This window comes from Mycteria americana, chromosome Z (assembly GCF_035582795.1).
Source record: "Mycteria americana isolate JAX WOST 10 ecotype Jacksonville Zoo and Gardens chromosome Z, USCA_MyAme_1.0, whole genome shotgun sequence".
NCBI classification, from domain to species: Eukaryota; Metazoa; Chordata; class Aves; order Ciconiiformes; family Ciconiidae; genus Mycteria; species Mycteria americana.
In genome coordinates this window covers 16,533,018-16,560,883 of record NC_134396.1, presented here as the reverse complement: position 1 = coordinate 16,560,883, position 27,866 = coordinate 16,533,018, and the positions used below count along the sequence as shown (strand labels likewise).

The 27,866-nt window shown below is 39.1% G+C and overlaps 1 protein-coding gene across 2 annotated transcripts; it reads left to right on the top strand.

Annotated features, from left to right (window-relative positions):
- The first annotated feature begins 52 nt into the window (after window positions 1-52).
- On the top strand, window positions 53-27,693 carry TRIM23 (tripartite motif containing 23). 2 transcript variants are annotated; one of them, XR_012773417.1, is made up of 11 exons: window positions 53-190; window positions 1,093-1,255; window positions 12,771-12,892; window positions 13,787-14,065; window positions 14,696-14,878; window positions 15,421-15,636; window positions 16,715-16,849; window positions 22,217-22,346; window positions 22,464-22,574; window positions 23,822-24,146; window positions 24,505-24,529. XR_012773417.1 is itself a non-coding variant. In XM_075488317.1 (11 exons), exons 1-11 carry the CDS (start codon window positions 89-91, stop codon window positions 24,682-24,684), a joined length of 1,746 nt encoding a protein of 581 aa, XP_075344432.1. In that variant the 5' UTR covers window positions 53-88; the 3' UTR covers window positions 24,685-27,693. The 2 variants fall into 2 exon arrangements, 1 of the variants encoding a protein (XP_075344432.1); XM_075488317.1 differs by having other exon boundaries at window positions 24,022-24,146; window positions 24,505-27,693.
- The last annotated feature ends 173 nt before the right edge of the window (window positions 27,694-27,866 follow it).

Here is a 27,866-nt window from a genome sequence, read left to right as displayed (position 1 = left end):
CGCCTACCGGGGTGGTGCCTGAGGCGGGGGGAGTTGCCGGTTCCCGGCTCCTTCCTGCCGGTAGCCGCTCTGCTCTGCCCTCCCCAAGATGGCGGCCCTAGGTGTAAACAAGGTCGGGGCTGGTGCCGGGCTGGATAGCAGCCGGGGGTCCGGTGGCAGCGGCCGCGGCCCGGCTGGCGCCGCAGTGAAGGTGAGACAGGCTGCTCGGCCCTTCGCGCCGTCTGGCTCGGCCGCCTCCTGCGGCAGGGCAGGCTGTGGTGGCCGGGGTTGCGCCGTCGCTGCCCCAGCTGGGGGAAGGGGTAGCGCGGGAGCGAGGGGGTCTCCGGGGCAGGAGGCGTCCCCTGAGGCGGTGGCGCTCGGCTCGGCTCGGGCCGGGCCGGGAGGCCCTTTCGGAAGGCGCTTTGTCTGCGCAGAGCCGCGCTGCCGTGGGGTGCCTCGGAGCGGGCTGCGAGGCAGGAGGCCTCTGTGGGAGGGGAAGGGTGACTGCCTCAAGGCGGGGAGTTGTCTCGGGGAAAACGTAACTCCTGGGCTCCCTAAGGTGTTAGCTAACGCTATTGTCTTACGGATTGTCGGGTGTTTGGGGTTTTTTTCCTAAATGACGATCAATTTTGCTTTTTATTAACGGTTTAAGGTGTTCTAGTCCCCTGCCATTTGTTCTTGCTACCTCGGTACTGCATTTGTAGCTTCATAAATGGCTAACTTGGTATGACTGACCTTTTTATGTGCATCAGCTATGAATGGAAACATTCCCACCGGCTGATAGTCTGCTTTGGCAGGGTCTTGCCCTCCGTTTTCCTGCGAGGATGTTTCTGCTTCCTTAGTTGTGCTGCTTGGCCAGTGAGCTTTTCTTGTGGCAGTGCATTAAATGAAGTGGGCAAGAACTAGTGGCGATCAGGTGGGACGCTGAAGAGTTAAAATGTTCTGTTCGTGTTTATTTATTTTTTAAATATCATTCATATGATTGTTATTTGTGTGTACAAATTCTGTGATTGCAGGAACTTCTGTAAAATAAACTGTGTCATATGGTTTGCTGTATGAAGTTCTGCTTTTTTATCAGCTCAAAACCAAATATGGTCTCTTTTTAAATTATAGGTTCTTGAGTGTGGAGTCTGTGAAGATGTATTTTCTTTGCAAGGTGACAAAGTTCCCCGGCTGCTTTTGTGTGGCCATACTGTCTGCCATGACTGTCTTACCCGGCTTCCCCTTCATGGCAGAGCAGTTCGTTGTCCTTTTGATCGACAAGTTACTGAACTAGGTAAGAAAATGTAAGTCTAAAGTTCTTAAAACCTGTCAGTCAAGGTTATCTAGAAAGTAATGCTAGATATAGATTCTTAACTATATCCACTTAGTGGTATTTCCAAGTAATGAATGTGCTTTGTTCCTTTTCCTTTGGAGAAGCTCATAGCACTGTTAAGCACTAGTAAAATAGTATCTTAGGAAAAGTAAGTCAAGATTTTGTCTTTATCTTCTTGAACCTGGACTTGCAAGCTTTCTACCTTAAAGTCTTTTTGTACACCTGTATTTACAAAGGGACTACTCCATTTTAAATTAGAGTCTAAGGGTTCCTGAATGGGTATTAGTTTCCTGTTGCCCTAAACACTAAATAAACCATGCAGTTAAATGGGTAGTTTCTTTGACAAACAGATTTGTCTGGATTCGTGATGAAGTGATATAGAGGGAAGTATCAGTGATAACAAACCTGTTTTTTAAAATGTAAAGTAATTCTGTACATGCAGTAACTGATAGTGGCAGGCTATCAACAGGAATTCCCTTACTGTAGGAGTGTCTGCAGACAGTATTTGAAAGGGTAAGATACAGCTTTTATCCAACAGTGGAAGTTTATTTAAGGCAAAAGATGACACATGCTTATAATTCCTTCAGAATAGGAACTGCCTATTCAACGTAGGGTTACAGAGAAGACGAGTTATCAGAAGAATTTGTACCAAGAAGAACTTGTTAATAGAACTGACTCCAGCAGCTTTGAATAGCACAGGGGAAAAAAGCTGTCGGAAGGAGGAGAATCCTCAGAGAAGGAGCTCTCTAATCTTTGCGCACGCAAGCAAAGCAAAGCAAGGAGTTAATTCACTCCTTCCCATGGTCAGGCAGGTGTTCAGCCATCTCCAGGAAACCAGGGCTCCATCACGCGTCACGGTTACTTGGGAAGACAAACGCCATCACTCCAAATGTCCCCCCTTCCTTCTTCTTCCCCAGCTTTATATACTGAGCATGACGTCATGTGGTATGGAATAGCCCTTTGGTCAGTTTGGATCAACTATCCTGGCTGTGTCCCCTCCCAGCTTCTTCTGCACCTGGCAGAGCACGGGAAGCTGAAAAGTCCTTGACTAGTACAGCAACAATTAAAACATCTCTGTATTATCAACACTGTCTTCAGCACAAATCCAAAACATAGCCCCATACCAGCCACTATAAAGAAAATTAACTCTGTCTCAGCTGAAACCAGGACAAACAAAAATAAGTCTTATCAGGTCTATAATAAATATTATTGCTTCCAACATGTAAAAATGGGGTGTTCTGTGGAGTGCATCCCATCATGGCCCCTCTTTGAGGCATCTGTGCTTTTGCTGTCTTGCTCTAATCGCCTAGTAGTTACTGCTCTTGGTTAAATCTGCTGCACTTGTAATTCTATTTCCCTCTGAGAGCTTAGGAGTGTAGCTGAGAGGGAGGCATGGCAACTCTGGTCCCAGGGAACTTCTCATCCTTCCCTCCCCTCCATTTGAGGGCATGTGAGAAAGCAAGCTCTGTTTTCACCCATTTCTCAATTGCCATTCTGCCATTTAATGAAGTAGTGTCAGGAAGCTGTTTAGTATCTAAATCTAGATTATAGGGTCGCTGCCAAGAGAAAGTTCTGTTGAAAGAAAAGCTGCATAATCAGGGCGTAAAGCTACCTGTGTTGAAAAAAGTTCCTTAATCAGTAACTGTGGATTTTACAGATGCTTTTAGTTAGTCATTTAACCTATACAGTTGAGCAGATAAATTTGCTTGTTTTCCTTTGCTCTTGTTACTAAATCACTTAATCCTATATTTGTCCAAGTTTTCCCAAGGAATCTTGGGAACTTTTTCAATGAAATATTCTGGGATATATATATATATATAGATATAGCTGTATTTTCTGCCTGCTGAAGTGGATGCTTGGTTTAAATTTACTGGCCTGTCTCTTTTTTTTATATATATATATAAAAATAAATAACTGTATGCGAAGGCAGAGTTAGAAGTACTTTGTCAGTCAGGATTTCTGGAAATAAGGAGTCTGCAAGTGAAAATTGACAACACATCATTTACATGCTTAGCAAAATAATCTAGTAGTTCATAAAATCTTGCTATGAGAGAAAATATTTAGTAATGAACTGGTAGGACTAAAGCCTGCCCAAACCATATTACTTTGCAAAGTAGACTAAACATAGATTTTTGGGGGTTTTTTGAGAGTTCTTTAGTGAATTTGCCTGTGATTAATCTTCTAGTGGAGAATTTTAAATAAGTGTGTATATGTTGAAGGTATATGAGCTGTCTAGTGGTTATCTTCAACTGGATTAACATTCTTTAACCAAAAAGACGTAATGGAAAAGCTTTTTCAATTTTCAAAATTTTGAAGCCATATATTCTGGAGATTATGTTGACTCAGGCAATATATTTTGGGAAAAATCTATAAAATGGTCTTTGTAGAAGAAGAGACTCCTCTTAAAGCCTTTTATTTAAAGTATCTTGATTTTGGAGAAGAAGTGAATAATTTCTTGCAATGTGCTTTCTCTCTTCTTCCTGTGTTGGATTAGTGGGTTGGTTTTTTTTTTGAAATACATGGACCAGGGAACTGTTGGGAAGGATGTGCTTATGTAACAGCTTTGGAGGCTCTGGCTTTTGACTTTAGCTGAGCAGCTCTGCTAAGGAAGCCTTTAACAGTTTATGGCTCAGGTAAACTTTCCCTACCATCATCACATTACAGGGCTGAAACTATTTTCTATCATTAGAACTTGTTGAACTGATGTATGCAGGTGTTGGCATCCTTCATGGAATCCATCCCATTGGTATTGTTTGCATTTATATATTCCTTTGCTAGTGTTTGAGTGCTGAGATAAAACTTCAAAACATTGTGCAAGAAAATGAGGCTATAACATAACATTCTCTTGGCTTTATTCAGACATTTAGACAAAAGTTGCTCCTTTATTCCTTGCATTATTTATAACCCTTTGGCAGACAAGCTTCATGCTTTTGAAAATGACATTTGTATTGTTGGCTGGAGTTGTTCTTAATATCTTCACTCTGTCACTATCTCATTCCTGGCTGACACACTTCCTGCTATTCATGTCTTATTCTTCTTTTGAGAAGAGACAGTCAGATTGTGTACTGGTTTTGTAATGGACACAAACATCCCTTGTAGGCACAAGGATGAGATCACTAGACTTTCACATTTGTGACCAAAGCAGAATTTGAGCTGAAGTCCAAGAGATTAAATAGATGTATTTACATGACTCATCTTTTAGTGTTTTTTAAATATAAAATAAACACTTGATCAGATATGTTGAAAATGTGTATGTTGAGTATGTAGTAATTTTGTAGTAGGTTTAGTGTAGAGAGAAGCTGTCATGGTTTAACCCCAGCCAGCAACGAAGCCCCACACAGCCACTTGCTCACTCCCCCCTGGTGGGATGGGGGAGAGAATCAGAAGAGTAAAAGTGAGAAAACTCACGGGTTGAGATAAAGACAGTTTAATAGGGAAAGCAAAAGCTGCGCACGCAAGCAAAGCAAAACAAGGAATTCATTCACTCCTTCCCAGGGGCAGGCAGGTGTTCAGCCATCTCCAGGAAAGCAGGGCTCCATCACGCCTAACGATTACTTGGGAAGATAAACGCCATTACTCCGAACGTCCCTTCCTTCTTCTTCTTCCCCCAGTTTATATACTGAGCATGATGTCATATGGTATAGAATAGCCCTCTGGTCAGTTTGGATCAACTATCCTGGCTGTGCCCCCTCCCAACTTCTTCTGTACCTGACAGAGCATGGGAAGCTGAAAAGTCCTTGACTAGTGCAGAAACAACTAGAACATCAGTGTGTTATCAACACTGTTTCCAGCACAAATCCAAAACGTAGCCCCATACTAGCTACTCTAAAGAAAATTAACTCTATTCCAGCCAAAACCAGCACAAAAGCAAAGTGGCTTTTTCCCAAATGTGTAAACATCGTGGTAGATACCAGTGAAATGAGACATGACTTTCTGTTTGATAATGCATATTTTTATAGGGTGCTTACTGGTTATGAATTCTGTTTTAGTAGATCAATAGTTGATATGTAATGTTTGCCTGTTTTTCCATCTGTGTCCAAGATGGACAGCGCAATGTATAACGTGTATTGGCAAATCTCAGGATATAGAATAAAAAGTTAAAGAAAGAATGTAAAAGCAGTGTAACTTTGTTTCTCCTGACAGCATTAAGTTATGAGCTAGAAAATAAACACAGAATAGCTACAGATGTATCTTTTCTGATCTTTTCTGTTGGTTATATTTCAGTAAATTAGTTCTGCTTTGACTTTTCTGGCTTGTCTTTTTCTTCATGCTAGACATGGAACAGAGCTAACATGATTAAAGTCAGATACGAGAATGTAAACTGAGGAGAGTACTTCTTTGGGTTTTTTTAATAAGCGTATTAAAACCTGTGAAAGAAAATACTTTTGTAAGAAACTATAACGATTGAACAGCTTCTTCCTCTCTCAGCCTTATCCAGTGTTTGCTTAAAGGCTAAGACAATGTTTGCTTAAAGGCTAATTTGCTATAATCTGTTTCATAAGCAGGCTTATCCTTTTGGTGCGTGCACATCCATATATACTCTGCTATTAATGGCTATCTGGATTAGTGGCTAATCTGGAGATATGAGGTCCACGTTAGTATCAGCAGTCATTATACTGGTGCATTGTTAATGTGAGTATTTTATATACTGTAGTAACTGAAGGTTGTGCACAGTCAGTTTACTGCGGGACAGTGCTGTTCTAAACACTGTAGAAGGGAACCATCTAGCCGCTCTTCTGTGCTTTGATTTCTGGGAGTTCGTGTCTAGAAATCTGTCTGGATGCAATTCAGCAAATCCAGACTCCGTTTACAAACTGGTTTGACGTAATTTAGATTCTAAAAGTGGATATTGCGCTCTGTATTTCTTCAACTTGTAATAAGAGGTGACTCTTCCTTGCTCTGTGTTATGAAAAATGCTGTGATCCTGCTAGGAATGTTAGAGCTAAAAAATATAACTAAGCTCTGAAATCAGAATATATCAAGGCAGATGACTGTGCTGGTGCTAACTGTAATTGTGGAGGACTAGAATATAACTTCTGTAAACTCCTTCAAGATCTGTGGCAAACAAAAGTTAAAATACTTGGGGTTTTGTTTGCAATTTATTTTATGGAGTGCACTGAGCTTAGATTGGGTGTTGGTAATGCTATCTGTACCGGGGAAGGCTTCCACCTTGGAACTGGTAACTGCAGAGAGCACTGACATGCCCTTGCTTTATACCTAACTTCAAAGTTACTAACCAGTACCTTTATTGGCCCATTTCCAGAAACAGCAGATTTGCTAAAATGAATGGTCTTTTACTGGTAAGCATTTTTTAAAACAGATAGTCAATGTTGTTTTGTACCAGTTGAGGGTATTGGAGGGGAGAATAGCTTATATGTGCTCCCATTTGTAGCTATAGAAAAACAGTATTCATCCATTTATCTGTTCTCTGAACCCTACCTTTTATCTGTGAGGCACATAACTTCTATTTTGAGTTTGGCCACTGAGAATATTATGGTCGATGGTTTAAACTGTGAGGAAAAATGCCTAGGAAAGAAAGTTTCATGTAGCAAAACTGGAAGCTACACAAAACAATAAGGTATACAGTCTGGATATTTTGATTCCTGTTCATATCCCTCTTCAGAGGTGCTGTAGCATTGTTGCCCTCACTTTGGCCAGATGAGGCATGTACCTCATGAAACTACTTGTTCTGCTCCCCTTGCTGGGAAAACAGTTGGCATATGAGCATTCCGGTCTTCCATGTGGTTGTGCCTAGTGGTGTAATGGAGCTCTGCTCTTTGAAACAGTACTGCAGGAAAAATGTCAGGTGGTAAAAGCACTTACATGTATTTCAAACAAGCTTTGAAGTCTTAAGATTGAAAGGCAGTCTTGTTTTTCTTGTTTCATAGCTCTTGAAGTAAAAGAGAATGTTGTGGTTTAACCCTGGTGGACAGCTCAGCCCCACACAGCTACTCCCTCACTCCCCTGCAGTGGGAGAGGGGAGAGAATCAGAAGGGCAAAAGTGGGTTGAGGTAAAGATGTTTAATAGGGAAAGCAAAAGCTGTGCACACAAGCAAAACAAAACAAGGAATTCATTCACTACTTGCCATCGGCAGGCAGGTGTTCAGCCATCTCCAGGAAAGCAGGGCTCCATCACACGTAATGGTTACTTGGGAAGACAAACGCCATCACTCCGAACATCCCCCCCTTCCTTCGTCTTCCCCAGCTTTATATACTGAGCATGACGTCATCTGGTGTGGAATAGCCCTTTGGTCAGTTGGGGTCAGCTGTCCCAGCTGTGTCCCCTCCCAGCTTCTTGTGCACCCCTAGCCTACTTGCTGGCGGGGCTGCGTGAGAAACAGAAAAAGGCCTGGATACTGTGTAAGCACTGCTCGGCAATAGCTAAAATACAGGTGTGTTATCATCACTGTTTTGGTCACAAATCCAAAACATAGCCCCATACTAGCTACTATGAAGAAAATTAACTCAATCCCAGCCAAAACCAGTACAGAGAATAATTCTTAACAAGCAGAAGCTGAAGATAGGAGAACTTGCAGACCTGTTTGGTTTTGGGGTTTTTTTTTGCTTTTGTGTACACTTCCTTACAAACAATATTGTAACATATCTAGCTCTTAGAAGCATTGCCTTTTGTGCAGTAACTATATTTTAACAGTGTTTGTGTAATTCTACAAAGAACCTTTATAGCAGTGTATACTCTCTGTGTGCTGCAAATCCAGACTCCTGTGGGAGCTGAAGATCCATGTTCTTAGAACCATGGAAACGTTGATTATTCTCTGGCCATGTGTACCAAGCTGAGAAGCAATGAAACATGAGTATTTGGGATGGGTACTTCATTTTACTGGTTCTCATGACTGCCTGCTAATCATAGTAGTTGGTGTCTGTCTGTTCATTTGGAACAGCACTTCCACTCTAACGGTACATCAAAACCTAGGGAGTGTTTGATAAACCTGAGTAATGAAGAATGAAGACTTAATATCTGTATAGGATCAATGGAATGACATCTGAATCCCAAGAAGGATGCAGAGGTCATATGCCTACCAGACCACCACAGGGCAGCATAACTTAGGAGTTATAAAGCGACACTGAGGAGAACCAGACAACTCAAGTAGCCTGGGCTTTCTCTTTGGGAAAATGTGTGAGATACAGTTTCTGTGAGTTCATGTCAGATGCAGACTTCTGTCAGAAACCAGATATGTGGACTGAAAATGTCAAGAGTTTTTAGGCATCATCTGGAACCAACCTCAGGCTCCAGTTGCTGTTCTGCTAGTCTTTGCATCTGGATTAGGAGAGGCAGCCCAACTGTTTTCTGGATCTAGCATTGTTTTCAAAAATTGTGTTTTCCAGATCATGCTTGAAGCACAGCATAAAATGAATAAAGCAGTAACTTGAATTTAATAAAGAACTGTAGTTTGGTTTTTTTTTTTACGGTGAATAGCAGAAGTTCACTAGACGTTTGGCTCATATTCTTAAGATGGGTATGTTTGCATGAAGTACAAAACAAGTATTTGAATTACAAAAGCAGCATGCATATGCAGTTTTGTCCAGACAGTGGTGTCCCACACTCTAAAAAGTAACTGCAGCAGCCTTTTCTTGTCTTACAAACACAGTTCAAAAGTTCCATCATGAAACAGATGAGTCAATTTCAGGTCCTACAGATTCTGTTTAAATACAAGGTGGCATTTCAAGGCACCTTCTTAGCTACATAAATGTACATCTGTCACTACCCAGGGCACTACTGGTAATGTTGTGCCTTCTGTCATTCTACTCAAAGCTAGCAAACCCTCCCCTGTTTCTTTTCCTGAAGTTAGTAGCTTTTGTACACTCACGTAAACATCTGACAAAGAGATAAGGGCAATGTTATGTGATGAAACTAACGTCCACATCTTGCCTTCCTTTCAGTGCACCAAAGAAGTGCTCTGTTAGTATTCAGCACTAATGTTGGATATAATTAAGTAATTTCTTGAGCTTGTCTTTGTTCTCAGATATGTTGTTTCACGAGCTAGTAAAAATAATGTTGCAAGATCATAGGCATTCATGGGTTAACTCTGTGATATTTGTTAGGAAAACAGGATGTTTGGAGGTTTTAATGAGGATTGGTTTATATATCTGTGTTCTACCAATTTTGGTGAACTGATCATAATAAAATCCCTGTGACAACAGCAGGAGAGCTCATCATAGCATTGAGGCTGGAGGAAAAGCAGATAGGTTTCTTTACTTGTCCCTTCCAAGTTAGGAATTGTTAGCAAGTAATTACACCCTCTACCTGGATTGGCATGTATTGATAGTATACATGAACAGCCTTGTTACTGTCAATTAGGAGTTAAACTGATTCTAAACTGTGCAGTAATAAGGGTTTAGTTTGGGCAGTAAACAACTTCAAAACTTGATCTGCCCCCTAATTTAAAGAGGAAAAAACCCCAACCCTACACATAGAAGTGACACTCATTCTGGAAATTCATAGTGAATTCAACACTAAGCTCCATTAAAAAACCTCTCTATTCTCAGACTGTCCATCTGTGATTGGTCCTTCCTGATTTCCAAAACTATATAGTTGTGATTCAGCGATGGTAGTCAGCCTATTGCAGTTAATCAAATATAACTTTCTAGATGTATATTGAGGAGAACCTCAGATTCTGTGTACTCAGTCCTTAAAAATGGCAAACATCCCATTTGAAGAATGTCTGATAGCACACTACTAAAATATGGGGTTTTTCTTTTATATAAAACAACTCTGCTGAGAGGAAGGTGCTAGGTGCTTTCTGCATTAGATGTAAATCACTTTTTAAGAGCCATTTCTTAAGAGTGCAGGAGCAGGCAACTCCAAAGTGTCGGGAGTCAAGCATGCAGGGCAGAAGGCCAGCTGGACTGAATAGGGATCTTCTTCTAGAAATTAAGTGGAAAAGGAAAGTGTATGGACGTTGGAAGCAGGGACAGGTGACACAGGAGGACTACAGAGATGCTGTTCGCCACTGTAGGGAGAAAATTCGTGTGGCCAAAGCTTGGTTAGAGTTCAAGCTGGCCAGCACTGTGAAAGACAACAAAAAGAGCTTTTTAAAATATGTTAACAGCAAAAGGAGGATCAGAGATAACATTGGTCAGTTGCTTGATGTGGTCAGTCACCTCACAAATAAGGATGCAGACAAAGCGGAGACATTTAATCCTGGGGTAATCCTGGTTATACGTACAAACTGGGGGATGAGAGGCTGGAGAGCAGCCCCACAGAAAGAGATCTGGAGGTTTGGGTCAATGGCAAGTTGAATATGAGTTAACAGTGTGCCCTGGCAGCCAAAAGGGTGACCTATGTCCTGGGGTGCATCAAGCACAGCATAGCTAGCCAGTTGAGGGAGGTGACTGTCCCACTCTATGCTACACTGGTGCAGCTCCACCTCAAGTACTGTGTGCAGTTCTGGGCACCTCAATATAAGGAGGACATCAAACTATTAGAGTGTGTCCAGAGGAGGGCGACCAAGATGGTGAAAGGTCTTGAGGGCAAGACTTAGGAGGAGCAGCTGAGGTCACTTGGCTTGTTCAGCTTGGAGAAGAGAAGGCTGAGGAGTGACCTCATCACAGCCTACAACTTCCTCACGGGGGGCAGTGGAGGGAGAGGTACTGATCTCCTCTCTGGTCACCAGCGATAGGACACGAGGAGATGGAATGAAGCTGCATCAGGGGAAGTTCAGAATGGGCATTAGGAAAAGGTTCTTCACCGAGAGGGTGGTCAGTCACTGGAACAGGCTCCCCAGGGAAGTGGTCACAGCACCAAGCCTGTCAGAGTTCAAGGAGTGTCTGGACAATGCTCTTGGTCATATGGTTTAGTTTTAGGTAGTCCTGCAGGGAGCAGGGAGTTGGACTCAATGATCCTTATGGGTCTCTTCCAACTTGAGATATTCTATGATTCTAATTCTCTCGTTTGGGAAGAGAATGAGAGAAGAGAATGGGCCAACCAGCTAGAGGGCTGCTTTGCAGAAAAGGACCTGAGGGTCCTGGTTTACCTGGTATGCTGTTGTGGCAAAGGAGGCTAATGGTATCCTGGGCTACACTAGGAGGAGTGTTGTCAGCAAGGCCAGGATGGTGATCCTTCCCCTGTCCTCAGCACTGGAGAGGCCACACCAGGAGTAGTGTGTCCAGTTTTGGGCTCCCCAGCACCAAGAGTAGTGTGCCCAGTTTTGGGCTCCCCAGCACAAGAGAGATGTGGAGGTACTGGAGCAAAAGGGCAGTAAGATAATGAAGGGACTGGAGCATCTCTCATATGAGGAAAGGCTGAGAGATATTTTACAAATATCTAAAGGGAGGGTGTAAAGAAGACAGAGCCAGGCTTTTTTCAGTGTGTCTAGTGACAGAACTAGAGGCAGTGTGCACAAACTGAAACACAGGAAGTTCTGACTACACATAAGGAAACAATTTTGACTGTGAGGATAACCAAGCTCTGGCACAGGTTGCCCAGAGAGGTGGTGGAATCTCCTTCCTTTGAGATCTTCAGAAGCTGCCTGGGCATCCAGCTCTAGGTGACCCTGCTTAAGCAGGGGGACTGGGCAAGGTGATGTCTAGAGGTCCCTTCCAACCTCAACTATTCTGTGATTTTGTACTGACTAAAAAGTAATGACCCAGTGTTCAAAGATGATGCTTTATCTCTCGAGGCACCTTTACCTTGCAACAGAGAAAATGTCTTTAAATTTATGACAATGAAGCTGAAAAAAGTCAAAGGATGATACATTCTTGGAGAAGCAATCACTAGGGTTCTCATGCTACATAGCCTATGCAGGTAGCATTTAGCAGTAGCCATTGGGCTGCAATTCTGGTTTTGCTTCTCATCACGTTGCTTCATGTTAACCTCTACAAAATGAGGATGATACAGGAGAAGACATGGACTTTTGCTTTGCTTGAGGGAATATGAGATATCTTCTTTTTTGCTATATCAAATAGTGTTGTATGTGAGTCTTTCATTCTGAATATTGTTTTGACTCTTACTCAGGTTTTTACTGGACTAAGATCTGCAATAGGTGTTGCATCTTGTGGTTCAGGAAATGCGAGGTTTGTCAGTGTGAATTCTTCACAGCTTCTGTTAGTGCAGTAGAAATGTTCACTGTACATAGTTACGCAAAATATTAATTTTTATGATACACATTAGAGTCTGTGTTCCTTGTAGTCTTTAGTTGTTAGCTATTACGGATTATTTTACAAGTGTTTTTACTAAGTTTTTGTAAATTTTTAATAATCTTGGCATCTTTTAAGTAGGGGAAATCTGCATAAACATGAAATAGTTCCATGATGGGAGGAAGGAAGAGGATGGAAAGGTAGTGTGAGCTTACATAGAAAAAGTGGTAGTTGTATCTCACTCTAGTTAATATCACTGTAGTTAATGTGCTCTTAATATTTGTTGGAATCTCTACTGTGGTTTGTGGAACTTCTCATGATGGTATTTGTTTGAGGTTTTTCTTCCTCTCCTCCCCTTCATTTAACTCTTCCTCAAAAATAGGAGATTCTGGTGTCTGGGGCTTGAAAAAGAATTTTGCTTTGTTGGAACTCTTGGAACGGTTGCAGAATGGACCTGCTGGGCAGTGTGGGACAGCAGAAGAAGCCATTGGTCTATCTGGAGAGGTACTGAGTTTTAAAAAAAGCAAAAAGTTTGTTACATTTACTTAAACTGATCTCTAGATAGGAAAAAAAAAAAAAGAAAATCAGTTCTTTGCCAAATGTAATTTCACTAATAATGCTGTTGTTTTCTTTCAGTATCTAGTATTAAGGCTTCAGTTAATTGCTTTATAATTAAATGCTAATCTGTACTGACTAAAGCAGAAAATAAAAAGGTATGGCCAAGCATGCATGCTCTTTTCCCCCTTTTTAGGCTTTTAAGATTTTTAAAAAAGGTTACTCATTTGGATACTTTAGTTACAGTGATTTAAGGACAGTTTTCTAAAACTTCTTAGAAACTCTTCCTAAGGACTTCAACTCTTCTTCTCGAGTAGTTGCCTTTTCTAGTAATTTGATATCACTACATCATGTGATAGTACTTCATTATGAAAACTAGCTGCATCATTTCAGTATTAACAACTGGTATGCAAAAACTATAATGCAGTGCCATTCTAGGAATAGATAACTGTCCTAAGTGCCTATTTGTTCGTTGTTTTTTTTGTCTGTCTGTAACTTTGCAATTCTTTGTTCTGTAACGACTGCTTTGGAGGAGATGACTGGAGCCTAAATTGTTTTATCCTCCAAACCTTCACAACTTCCACTGAAGTTTGGATATATGAAATCACTGAACACCTCTAGAATAATTTATTGGAGTTGACTGTAAAGGAAACTGACTTTTATTTTTTTAAAATGTACTGATAACTTAAAATCAAGTTTTCAAAGTAGTCCAAATATTTATTAGTGTGTAACTTTCAAAGAAAGTCTGTTTTCAGGCTTATGTTGGTGGCAGGTCTTCTGATTTTCCTCAGTTATTGGAATTAAATGTTAACAACTTCAGTTTTGTCTTTCTTTTGTTGTTAGAGTATAATTCGTTGCGACGAAGATGAAGCCCATGTTGCATCTGTATATTGCACTGTTTGTGCCACTCACCTGTGCGCAGACTGTTCCCAGCTTACTCACTCTACAAAGACACTAGCGAAACACAGGCGTGTACCTCTTGCTGATAAGCCTCATGAGAAGACCATGTGCTCCCAACACCAAGTGCATGCTATTGAGTTTGTTTGTTTAGAAGAGGGCTGTCAGGCGAGTCCTCTTATGTGTTGTGTCTGCAAAGAATACGGGAAGCATCAAGGTCATAAGGTACTGCTAATAATCCATTTCTAGTCATGCCATGGGGTGGCTTGCGTAAATATTTATCCAATTAAAGTACAAAAGATTATCAAGAAAGGAGGGTAGATTCTTGATATGTCTTTGTAGAAGTAGCTTCATACTGTTCCATTTTCCCTTCATTTCAGATAACTGCCATGGTAAAATTACAAGGAAAAAAACATTATTTCTAAGACCACAAGTTATTTATATATTAAGATGGACAGTCCCTTTCTCTGATGCTTTTCTGAACTTCTCACAACATTGAGTCACCAGTTGTGAAAGTTGTTTTCATCATGCAAACACTAGGCTCATCCAACCTGGTGCAGTCTAACCACCCTTCTTTTTTTATAATTGGTTATGGTAAACAGGCAAATTTGTATTTTTACTTGTGTAATTGCTAGATGCCTATCTTAGTCTCCACATAATCTGTAACTCCTGATTGCATTTTAAATTGCAAGATGGTTTTAAATTCTTACTTGCCTTTCCTATATATCTCTCTCTGTATATATATATACATACACACACACACATATATATATATAAAATATGTAGTAAAATAGAAAAATATTATTAGGGAAGATATTTATGATTGATCTTTGATATGTTGCTTTTAATTAATAGCATTCTGTCTTGGAACCAGAAGCAAACCAGATTCGTGCATCCATTTTAGACATGGCCCACTGTATAAGAACTTTCACAGAAGAAATCTCAGATTATTCCAGAAAACTAGTTGGAATTGTTCAGCATATAGAAGGAGGAGAACAAATAGTTGAAGATGGAGTTGGAATGGCCCATACTGAACACGTATGCTTTTTTTTTTCCCCATGTGCACAGAATATTTGCTATTTGTAATAACCAAGATAAGGAATTTCTTTGAAAATTGTACATAGATTTTTTATAAGACAAGACCTTAAGTTCTTGTCTCTACCAGGTTGGTATTGAGGCTTAAGCCAGCAGATAGATGGGAACTTGTAGTCCGTTACAATGTTTTTAGGCTACATGAAAATAGGGAGGCAGTAGGGAAAGCTGTATAACTCCTAGTACAGTACTGAAGTACTATGACAGATTGCATCTGTTCTCAGGTGCTGTGATACTATTGAGGCTTTTTTCCTTTGTAATTCTTAGTAAGATGTGTGTACATACAAATAAACTACTTGATTATTGGAGTAACTTCTTGGAGGACTTGGTCTTAGTGCTGATAAGACTTTCTGTATAACTGGGACTTGAACTGTGCTGTAGCCAAGCAGATGTGAGCATAAGTTAGAAACTGGAATAAAATGAAAAATGTACTTCTGGAATCAACTGGTGTCCTTAATTCTCTGGATCTCCTGACTGCAACACTGTAGGTACCAGGGACTGCAGAGAACGCTCGCTCATGTGTCCGAGCCTATTTTTCTGATCTTCATGAAACCCTTTGTCGTCAGGAGGAAATGGCTCTTAGTGTTGTTGATGCTCATGTGAGAGAGAAGTTGATTTGGCTTAGGCAACAGCAAGAAGACATGACCATCCTCTTGTCACAGGTTTCAACAGCTTGCCTTCATTGTGAAAAGACTTTACAACAGGTAGGTTGGCGAGTGAGCTGTAACATACTGGTGAGATATATGGAACTGCAAATTAAGTCTAGGCTACAAACGAAAAGGTTAGATGGTGCTCAGCATTTTTATTTCCTTTACAATGTTAAAACAATAATGATATAACATGAGATTGAAGTATTCATTACAAGGGGGTATTAGACAAGAATAATCAGTACAAAAGCATCAAGTCCTCCAGTTGCTGGAAATCCTGTGGCCTGATTCTCATCAGGAGTAATTTCTGGTTATTTGTGAGGTTAGTGGCAAGAAGAGATGAAAGTGAAGCAAAATGCCTGCAAGATTTATGGGAATGATTTTTACATTTGCAGTTACCAGTATAGGTGTTTGAAGATAGTTGTCATACGAGGCTGGTAGGAAAAAATGTTTTAGGACTAAATAACTTTCAGTAGCACTTGTAATATGGGTAATTCAACATATTAAATGTGTGAAGAAAGTGTCTATATGAGAGTATCTGGTTGGTCCATTATTCACTTAGTTTAGTGATGGTAAGAAGTAAATAGTATAGGTAGCGAACAGTAAAATGAGCGTGAGAAATTACTTCATTGATGTGTTCTTTGTACTTTTTTAAAAATTTGTTTAGAGCTAGAGCTACAAGTCAGATGTATTTTTAGCTATGCAAGTGTTCCCATCATTAATGGGTGGATACTAATCTTTTTGTTAAGTGTGTTGCTGTATGCTGCAAAGCAGCTGCTCTATTCCAGCTGCTGGAATGATATATGAATGATATAAATATTCTTTATATAAATATTCTTTATATATTATATTACTGTCTCTTATAATCTATATTCTTATGCCTACAGGACTAAGAGAGGTCAAAGAAAAAGTTTTTTTTAAAACTGCAGAACTATTTAGTATCTATTAGTATTAAGGAAGAATGACAAGGCTTTCACATTTGTATTGCAATTTTAAATAAATCTATTTTGTAAATGTGAATTTCTTTAACTAGAGTATTTCAAATGCTTTATTTTCAGCCATCATATTTACATTGTGTCTGGTTATTTTAAGTAAGTTACTAAAGGAAAGGCATGCCTTTATTTTCTTTGTTTAGGATGACTGCAGAGTAGTGTTGGCCAAACAGGAAATTACAAGATTGCTAGAGACATTACAGAAACAGCAGCAGCAGTTTACAGAACTTGCAGATCACGTACAGCTGGATGCTAGCATACCTGTCACTTTTACAAAGGTATTCCTAATCTCATGAAAGTACAGCTATCCACTTTATGAAGTCCCAAAAGTAATTTAAAAGAAAGCAGGAATAATATACGTTTATTATGATGCTGTATTTGTTGCAGCAAATTTAGGCAGTTCGGTATCACTTAGAGCCACAGTATCTTATCATATGATGAGTGCCATCTAGTATTTGAGCAATAAAACCACTGTGCTATTATAATTAGTGTGAGAAACATTCGTTTGAGATTGACTACATCAGTAGCTTTGTTTGAACACTACCTGCTTTCTTTTAAATAAGTAAGATAGTATTTATGAATTCTAGAAACATCTTTCTTTGGAAACATCCCTGATTTGTTGTACATTCAACTCAGAGCAAGAATGTACTCTTGGTTTTTCCATGTATTTTTGGCGTTTTCATGAGGACTCCTTTTTCATGAGGAGCATAACTTCTGCAGAATGTTTATTATTTTATTTCCTGAAAATTGCACACCTACCTATTTTTAAATGCAATAATGCTGTTATAACTTTCAGTTTATAATATTAAAAATAATGTATTTCTTTCAATTTGTTAAATGATAATTTGTCTCATAGTTGCTTTGTATTCACAGATAGTTTAGACACAGTTAATCTTCTAAGTAGTTTTTTTTAATTGCTTTAATATCATTTCAATACCACCTATTCTTTGAAAGGGATGAAATTATTTGGAGTTTGATAATGGTGATACTTTTCACGTAGGAGAGTAGACAAGTTTGAAACTCTAAAGAACAAGAAGTACTTTGATTTATGGGTTTTTTTGGTTCTGAATGGGTGAAAGAGGAATAGGATCTATTGTTGCTGAGGTGAAACTGAGGATTTAACTGTTGCTATTGAAGCTTTTACGATAACGAAATGGATGCTTCCATGGGGATTCTGTCCCAGTTCTTGTTGATGTCAGAAATTCAATTTCTTCCAAATAATTTGTTTTGTAACTTCAGTGTATTTGAATTTGCATGTAATAACTGCTTTGTCAGATCAATAAATGCAATATTTTCACTTCTGCTCCTCCCTTCCCTATTCAGCAGAGACCAGAGTTAGTAGGGTCAGGGAGAGCTCTTCTGCAAACCCCCATTGTTCCATGAATGAAGCAGCATTCACATTTCACAGATGATGAATTGCATTCTGTGTATTCAGAGTTGATTGATGCTGCCATCTCACAGGGCTGTCAGAGGGGCATTTTGGATGTCTGGTTTTGCCTTTAGGAGCTGTTAATCTGACTCGGAAAATTTTGACTGTGAATTTCTGAGCATTTGGAAGGAGAATGGTTGCAGCCAGCTAAGCTGTAATAGGAGATCTGAAATAAGTCTTGGCTTGGGGGACCCAGAAGTCTTCCAGTGTGTCTCTACACCTCAGCTTTCTCTAGAAAGAAATGGGGCTTCTATTGTTTTTTCTCCTGTGACAAATTGGTATTTTTATGAAATCTTCTGAAGCTTAGTTTCTGAATTTCAAAGGTGCCAAAGCAAATGTCATTTTTCACAAAAACAACAGCAGCCATGAAAAAGTAAGGTGAAAATTATTTCTTCGCTCTCACTTTTTATGTTTCCTCACTTCTGACAAAGTTTAAAGCTCTCTTCTATGCAATGTTTTTTTAGAATACTGTCATGCTGATGGCCACTGTTGTGACTTGTAGTGAAGCTTGTTGTACCTGGAAGGTCTGTGCCTGGCAACAGATTTCAGACAGAAATAAAATCTTCAGATCAAAAACTGTAAACTGTTATTATATCACTGAAACGGTCTTTCTCAGGAACTCTTATGTGCTGAAGGCTGCATCCGTTATAAAACTAAAAAAGCATTTCAAACAGTACCAGATCAGAGGAACATTCCATATCCAGTGAAGGTTGTGGAGATTTAAGGAGGGGAGGGAGAAGTCCTTTTTGCTATTGAAAGCGAGTAGGCTTTATCCACATTTTTTGTTTCACCGATGACACGAAAAACATGGATAGTGCTGTTTCCTCCTCCTGAACCATCAAGGGAAATGCCACATATAAAGCTCTGAAAGGAGGATTTGGAGAATTCCAGGACAAGATGCTGAAAATCTTTCAAGAAATATGTTCGTAGATAATAATTTTTTCCCGGATGTTGTTAATATATTGCTTCCAGTGGATCCTTCTTTACCAATGCATTTATGAGGACATTGAGCAAATAAGGTTGAGGTGTCTTCATGTACTTAGCTTGTTGGCAAGGAAATGGCTCCTCATCCAGGAGTGTGATCCTTATTTGAAGAGAGGGAGTGATGTTTTGTCCTGGTCGAATGAGAGCAGTGGCTGTGGAGTGTTATATACAGGAATAGCAATCGGTCATCCTAAACATTTGTGTGTACATACTGCGGAGAGGGAAAATTATTAAGAAAACAGTACCTGAGATAGTAAAGAGCACTTACCTGTCAATGTTGAAGGAAGTATGGGAAACTGCTAACCATTACCAACACCAAGAGTACTAAAGACAACAGTAATCTGTCAGAGGAAAAGCACTTAATGCTGTCTTTAAACCTATATACAGCTTTTGTCATGTCAACAAATTTCTTAACAAAGGACAAGGACAAAAAACCAAGAGATCACAGTTGTTGTGGGGGTTTTTCTTTTGCACTTTCTGTGCTGAGATTTAAGAAAACATCAAGTTTTACTTTAACAGAAGTCACAGGTTACCTGTTTTTTAAGTATTCTATCAAGTTATGCACCTGCCAGAAATGCAGACACAAGGGGGTTTTCCTGGCCAGATTTTTTTAAATAACATTTTTGATTGAAGGTGCTGATATAGTTGATGCAGAGAAATTTTTTTCATCTGTCAGTTTCTAGCTGTGATCATCAATAGTCAATTATTTCTGACTTGTATTACAGGTGCTATACATTTTTTTCTGAGTAGGATCTTTTCTTGCAAGGTTCTTCCTGAAGTGACAGAACTACTCACACAAAAAGTGGAAATTTGATGTCTGTCACAGATTGCATTTTGATTCCTTCTGGGAGAGTACAAACATACTGAGGACAACCTGTTTTCACTCTAAACTTTACAGAAAGCAAACTGCAACAGGATGGCTGAATTCGACAGAATCATTCATCTCCCCCACTTCCCTGATGCTTTCAGTTGCACAGGCCAGCACTGCCTCTGCCCTCCAGCCATGGGAGCTGTAGAGGTGACTGGTACTTCTGGTGGAGCCCTGAGAGCATGGCCAGGTTGGCTCACTGTCAGCAAGCTGTGGCTGTAGCCAGGGTGCTGTCTCCAGCAAGAAACCTATAAACTTAGCAGCTCTATCCAGAGCTGCCTCTTTTCCTTCCTCCTTCCTTTCAGGCACAAAGAACTGGGGACATTCATCCCCAGAAATTTTAGACGAAATCAGAACTGAGGCTTGAGTGTGAAAAGGGTGCTGGAAGCATGGCATTTTTTATCCTTCAGTGCCTTTTGCATACTTCTTTGTGTTCTTTCTCTTTGCCTGCACCTTTCCTGCTGACATGCTTGTCAAAAATCTGCCCACAGGTTTTTTCTTCTCTGGAAGGAGATAACCCTTTCCTTTAACATGCTGTGTTGCAATGTTGTCACTGAATTTGGCAACTTCAGCTCTGAATCCAAAAATCTAGAACTTAGAGGAAATTTATTAAAAAGCAAATAAGTCTCAATGTTTTATTTTCCAAATCTCAAATATTCAGTTAGTCTTTTGGTTTTAGAGCATCTGCCTTGTGTAGTATCAAAGCTGTAGCGCTGAAACTGCTCAGCGTGTACAAGGTTATTTCACAGACTCAAATAAAGTCATTTTTTTGTAACAAATAATTAGCCTGTGGAGTTCTGTGCCAAGGATCTTCTGGGCCCTAAATGTCTGTGGTTTCAAGAAGCAGACAGACAGATTCACAGATGAATAATACGTCAAGATCTGTTAGTTGCAGAAACCTCACTGTTGGCTCAGTAAGTCCATGAGCTGCAAGCTGTTAGACATGGGAAGGATATTTAGGGGAGTTACCACTATGTGCTTTCCCTGTTCCTTACTTTCACGTATATCCATCTTTACCTAGTTTCAGACAACATGCTAGATTAGATGGACCTTTGATCTGACTCTTACACTTAACATCGTGATGTTGCTGACTTTTGCATTGTGGTATTTGCATAATTTTTTTTTTTTTAGAAAGCACTTTCTCAAGGTGTTTTTACTTTCTTCAGAGATTGCAATAGCATAAGGATATTGAATTAACCTGTATCAATTATTCTGACAGTATCCTACTTCATCTGTGACAGGGGGGAGAATGGAGGTGCATGTCATGACGACATATATCCAGCTATACAATGAATCCTGTATGTGTACATATATATAGCTCAAGTCACATGATGTAGCTGTTTATATATCCGGTCACACTGCTGCATGTTGGTCTTGCACCAGGAGAGGTTGTAGCATTTGTGCACTCAAATAGCATTTCTAATGCAAGAAGAAATAAAAAGCTGTGTGGGGTAAACACAGGTTTTTGTGTATTGCTTGCCCAGCACAGTGCTGTCTGGATTTTGCAAGAAAACAAATGTATTGCCACACAGTTCTGGTGATTGAAACTCTGGTGTTTCATCAAGATGCCATTTCTAAGTACTTCAAAATATGTTTCAGGGATACGTAGTAATCTTAGCGTATGTTGTTTATTTTGCAATTTATGGTTTCCTGCTTTATATAGTAATACCACTTGATCGCGTTGTTATTGTCAGCTCGTTCAATAATCATGGTAGCTTGGTCTAAACTACAAATAGGAAGTTGATTCTCTTTCCTTGCCTCCACGCAGGACTTTGGGGGTTTTTTGTTTGGTTTTCTTCACTATTTCAGTTTACTGCTTAATGCTAATAATGTTGCTGTTGTAATGTGGTAAAGGACTGGAAGCGGCTTGAGGTGAAGAGGCAAAGATATGGAGCGGCTTGAGGTGAAGAGGCATAGCTATGGAGCCTCCAGCAAGGAAATAGTTCTGTAGGTGGGGGCATTAATAATGTGACAAAACTTAGTGGAAAAGCTACAAAATCAACAGAAAGTTCTCTGGTCAAAGAATTCTAACTAATGGCTACGATCAACTCCTTGTGTGGTTTGAGCCAAGAATTATGAAAGAATTTGAAATTTTATCAAGTACAGACGTACTAACATGAGATTGGCTGTCTTTCTAAAAGGCATGTGATAACTCAGGCAGAAGTTACAGGTTCACAACAGAGATTATTGGGTATTTTTGTTTGTATTATTGCTGGAGGTGATTGGTGATTGTGCCTTGTATTTTTGGAGTCTATCCATTTAATCACTTTACAAATAGTGACAAGATAAGTATCTTAAACATAAGGGGTTTCTAATTTGAATTTCCTAAACTTGCTCTTGTTTTGTGTACGCTGTTTCTTTCAGGACAACAGGGTACATATTGGACCAAAAATGGAAATTCGGGTTGTCACTCTAGGATTAGATGGAGCTGGCAAAACAACTATTTTGTTTAAGTTAAAGCAAGATGAATTCATGCAGCCAATTCCAACAATAGGTTAGTAGCAACAATTTAAATGTAATGATTTTTCTGAATGTTTGACTTGTGTGTAGAATTTGGTTATTTTATATTCATACAGAACAAGACTATAAAACTTTAATATTTTTATTCTAGGTTTTAATGTTGAAACAGTAGAATACAAGAATTTGAAGTTTACTATTTGGGATGTAGGAGGGAAGCACAAATTGAGGCCCTTGTGGAAACATTATTATCTCAATACACAAGGTGAGAGTAATAGAACTTTTAAACTGTATTTTGCCTTCTAGCTTGTATTTCAGAGCCAAAAAGATCATTAATACAAATAATTTATAACTGTAGAAAATTATTCATCTAATGCAAAGTACAGCTGCTAGATTCATGAGCTAAGAAATTTTAATCCAGTTGGTCATAGTGTCTGCTGCATGATAAAGGTGCATTCTCCATAAATCCATCAGACAGTTCATGGAGCCAAACAAAATTAGAATCTCTGTTAAACTGATTTTAGCTGACAACGGACAAGGTGCAGCGTTCCAAAGTTTGCATAGTGAGAAGTAGTACTTGCCAGGTATGAAATTTAAATAGCACTTGAAATGAAAATACTCAGCCTTTAGGAGCCTTTAGTTGGCAACTTAAAAAATTCTACAGAGTTCTGTAACTTCTGACTTGGTATTGCAGTGTAATATCTGGTCATAGACTAGATTACTGATTCTGAAAAAATTGATCTGAATGGTGCTCACTTAGAAATTCATGCTGTCCTTCTGTAAATCCTCCATGGTTGTTTTCCAATTTAGAAAGGGGTTCGTCTTCATTAATTCATTCAGAATTATCTGAAATACTTAGGAATGACAAACATCAGTTTATGTGCTGCACTTTGTGCATTATTTCAGCCTGCATTGCAAACTTTAACATTTTAAATTGTTCACTTTTCAAACTTTTAAAAATTGTATCTTGGGATTTCTGTTGTCCTCTTAAAACTTACCATGTAAACACCAGTAGCATGGAATCATGTCTGCCTTGAAGAATTTTATGTTGGAGAGAAAGTCTAAGCAGTTAGCCTGGTGCATACCTGCAGTAAGTTTTGTTTAGTTTTGGTGTTGGGGGTTTTTTCATTGCAAAAACCGTGAGTTTAAATTCTGTCCTCTAGCTGTGCCTTCCTGACCCTCCAGTCTTTCTGGCATCTTGGTTGCTCTCTGTAGTGGATAGTAAAATCTACTGCTGCTGTCGGGTCCATGGCAATCTTCTCTGGATTGTGTAGTCTGTAGCTGAAGGAAACTGTGCCGATTTGGCTGAACCTGTAGATTTTACAGCCAGTTGAAGGGAAACTGGAACAGTCGTGTGGGAGTTGATTGAGTATAAATGAATCAAGAAATGGTTTAAACTGAGATACTCAATCCACACATAGTAAATCTGGTTTTAGACCTAAGTAATTAAAATATCACAGCCTCTGTGTTAGACTAGGCAGAAAACTTCAGACTTTTTTTCCCTTGTTTTAGGATGAATTCTAGATTTTTGTCAAAAGTGTAGAGGTATGTAAGGCATTTCTCAGTCCTCCTGGATTTCAAATTGAAGTTACACACTGCTGAGAAACTTCACATAGAAGACTGCTGAAAAAAAAGAATTGTGTAAGTTGAAAGCTAATTTTACAGAGTTTATATTTGAATGTGTGTAAAACATTTCTCTCTTTCTTTCATAGCGGTGGTGTTTGTTGTTGATAGCAGCCACAGAGACAGGGTCAGTGAAGCACACAGTGAACTTGCAAAATTATTAACAGAGAAGGAATTGCGGGATGCCTTGCTCTTGATCTTTGCTAATAAACAGGTACTTGTAATTTTTTTTCACTGTGTTACTTTTTTCCTCGGTTGTGTATCAGATTCCAATTTTCTGAACCCTCTGCTATGGGTAGGGAATGGTAATATGGAAAGCATAAAATGTAGATGTTTTCCTTCTGTTTAATGCTGGTAAAATGCTAGAGTGATGCTAGAGTGCTTAGTAGATTCAACAACCAGTTTTTGTTTCATGGTAACAAGTAGTAAATGCATAACTGTTGTATTTGGCTTTTGTGTTTGAAAAGCTTTTAAGCAATCTATAGCTTCAGTCTAAGCCATCAGGTAAAAATAAAATGCTTCAAACATAATACAGAAGAATAATTGAGTCTTTGTATCTGATTCTGTTGCAGGATGTAGCAGGTGCGCTTTCAGTGGAAGAAATCACAGAACTGCTGAGTCTCCACAAACTCTGCTGTGGCCGTAGCTGGTATATTCAGGGTTGCGATGCCCGAAGTGGTACAGGACTTTATGAAGGATTGGACTGGCTTTCGAGGCAGTTAGTGGCTGCTGGTGTCCTGGATGTTGCTTAATTTTACAGCAGCTGCAATTCAAAGTTGTAGTTTACTGTTTTGTTTTGTTTGCACGATTTAGGATGTTGTAGCCAGGTCTGCTGTCTGAAGAGGGGACTTTATTTAACTTGGTGGTTACAGCAAAAATATAAGCCTTTATCCTAGATTGGGTAATTGGTTCAGTAAACTTATTCTGTTACAGTGTTTTTGAAACTTGATACATTTACAAGTACTGGAACAGGCTGGTTGCAAGGGTGCCTTGAAATTCTTTTTGGTGAAATTAAGTTGTTACAATTTAAAATTCTTCCCTGATAAAATATGCATTGGAGTTCATCTAATAATTATAACAAGGTTACAGTAGTTAATTGGGGTCAGAAAAATTTTGAGTGGTTTAGAAATACTTTCCCAGGAAACTATTCCAAAATCCATCTCAAGTTATTAGAACAGCCAGCTCTGTGTATTAGTCAGAAATAGATGGTGCTACTCTTTAATATCTAAAGAATGCATTCACCTAAAGGTGGCATTGAAAATTCCATGCAAATACACCACCAAAAGAAAATGTTTCCCCCATTACTTATTAGCTTCCCTGTTTGTTACCAGAAGGCAGCATAACTGGGCAAAGAGAACTGAGAATGGGGAACAGTGTTGCAGGGCTCAGGGGTTGTGGTGGTCGTTTAGCTAGTCGTTTTCTAGTTGCGGGGGGGGAGGGGGTTAGTTGGGTTTTTTGTTAATTGTACACGTGCTAAATTATTTACGGACAGACTATAGTGATATTGAGGCGAAAGTGTTTTGTGCGTACTTGAGGACATGATCTGCCTTTAGAGATTAAGCTTATTCCTCAAGAAGTCAAATGAAGTTTAAAAAAAAAAACCTTCTTAAAGAAGTAGGGTGGTGTAATGTCAATCCAGCTATGTACTCTTATGTAGAAGTCATGCTTCCAGATTAAGGTAGTGGCCTTAAAATATTAAATAACACAATGTAAAAGCAGTCTACACTAATTATAACTGTTACTCAGAAGAGCAGATGGTAAAATGCGATATAAAACTTCTATAATTAGATTTTCAATTCTTACTGTATCTTCCACATGGAACTGTCACCGATGCCTCTATTTTCAAAGATTACTCAGTCACAAACCCATGAAATATGGGTGTAGTGCTGTTTAAATTTAGAAAAGGTTGCAAAGACGTAGCACTGTCTCTTTTTCCGCTGCCCATGCAACTCTGCTAACAACTTTATCTGTCTGGTATGCGCACCAGAATCTTCTGCCCTCCTCTTTAAGTGCACAGCCATTGCCAACTGAAGAAGCCATGCCATGGACTTCTTCATGTCAGTAGAGGAGCTACGAACAGCATGGCCAATAGATCAAGACTTGCATATCATCACTTTTCTTACTGGAGTAGAGGTGAATTGGGAGAACCAGACAGTGGAATTGAGCAGGGTTGTTTCACAGATGGGTAGATATTTTTGCCACACTGAAAAGCATGTTTACCTGTGAGAGCTCTGAACCTCACCTGGCAAAGAAAATGTAGCCCATTATCTGTGGCTATGGCTTCTATTGTAACATTATCAATTTTATGATGTTTTCCCACTACATACCTTAGGTAAAACCAAGAATGTATAAACAAATAATTTAGTACATTTGCACTTTTCATCAAAAGGAAGCAGTTAAAGTAACTACTTCCTCATAATGACACTTACTTGTAGTTTTCTCATTACTCAAATTTCATGTAAATGGTGTTAAATGCAGCTTCAGTAAGATTCAGTAAGTCTAATGACTTGAATAGTAGCTAAAAGAACACTAAGCTTTAAAGTAGTTAAATGTTTGTGAAATGGGCTTCAATGCCTACATATGTACATAGGTACTGAGAAAGGGGTATTTACGCTTTCTTCAGACAACCTGATAAATTTGGAAATAGTTTACAACAGAGTGAAAGGTGTTTTCTTGCACCTACCAAACTAAAAATTGTTCATCCTTCCCAGCCTGTAACTTCTTGCACAATAGACAGTTAGCTGCTCTGACTTGAGCATCTGCTTAGTCCGTACTGCAGAGCAGTCCCAGACCTAGTTAGGGCTGACTCTCCCTTCTTAGCTCTTTTTAAAATATGAACAAGTTCTGCTAAGCATCGTAGATACCTTTTCCTGGAATATTTTTAACAGAGAAGACGTGTTCTTTAGAAAAATCCTGATTCTGTAATTTTATTTTAGCTGTCTTATGCTTCAGTTATACATGCCTCTCAGTATAGTTCTACTTCAGAATGTTCAGGGTGACCAGTTTGGACTTTTTGTAACATTACATTTGACGGCAGAGAAAAAATTCTCTCTCGTGCATATTTTTGAGTACAAAGGATTGCTTGTGACACATGGAATGCTACCATAAAAGTGTTTTTAAATTGAATATATTTAAGATGACTTGAAGTAACTGTGAAAGTGTTGCATTTGTCTGTGAACTCTTCAGTGTAAACAGGTACACTAAGAGGTTTATTTGTATTATAAATTAATACTACATATAAACTGCTTCAGTTATAAATTTAAGCTTGTTTCACTGGTTTTACTGAACTTTAGTTTTTAGTGTGCTGACTTACACACTATGTAATTGGAATATTTCCTCACCTAGAACTCACTCAAGCATTACTAACTCTGAGGACTATTTGAAAAGACTGAGTAACTTTTCATGGGATTTTGACTTAATTGTGAAATTGAGTAAATATAACATCCAGTAACATGTTGTGGCTTTCTTTAAAGAATCTCAGCTCAAAAATAGTATTTCTAGGCTCACTGAAAAATAATGTTTTATCACTCTATGGTCTTACTGTATGCTACCTTCAAATTTATTGTGGACTATGTGGTACATGAGGGTTTTATTCTGAGATAGTTCTTATTCTCAACTGTTGGAGTAGGTGTGGCTGTTATGTAAAAATTTCTTGAAAAGAAAGGGCTGTTTTAGTGGAAACAGTTCACGAGCTGCTGCAATTTGAGTTGCCCAGAAAATTAATTCTTTTCAATAAAAGTATCTAAAACTTTGAGAATGAATTTTAATAAACTTGCCTCTTTTTTTGTTAAGGTCATCTCAGAGGAGACGTGTGCTACATTTAACTTACTGTAGAAGTTTTCTTATTGATCCCTGAAGATATCCCTTTATCTCACTGAAGATAAGCTTCCTAGTGGTAGCAGCTTTTGAGGGACTGAATTGGATTAGCATGCAT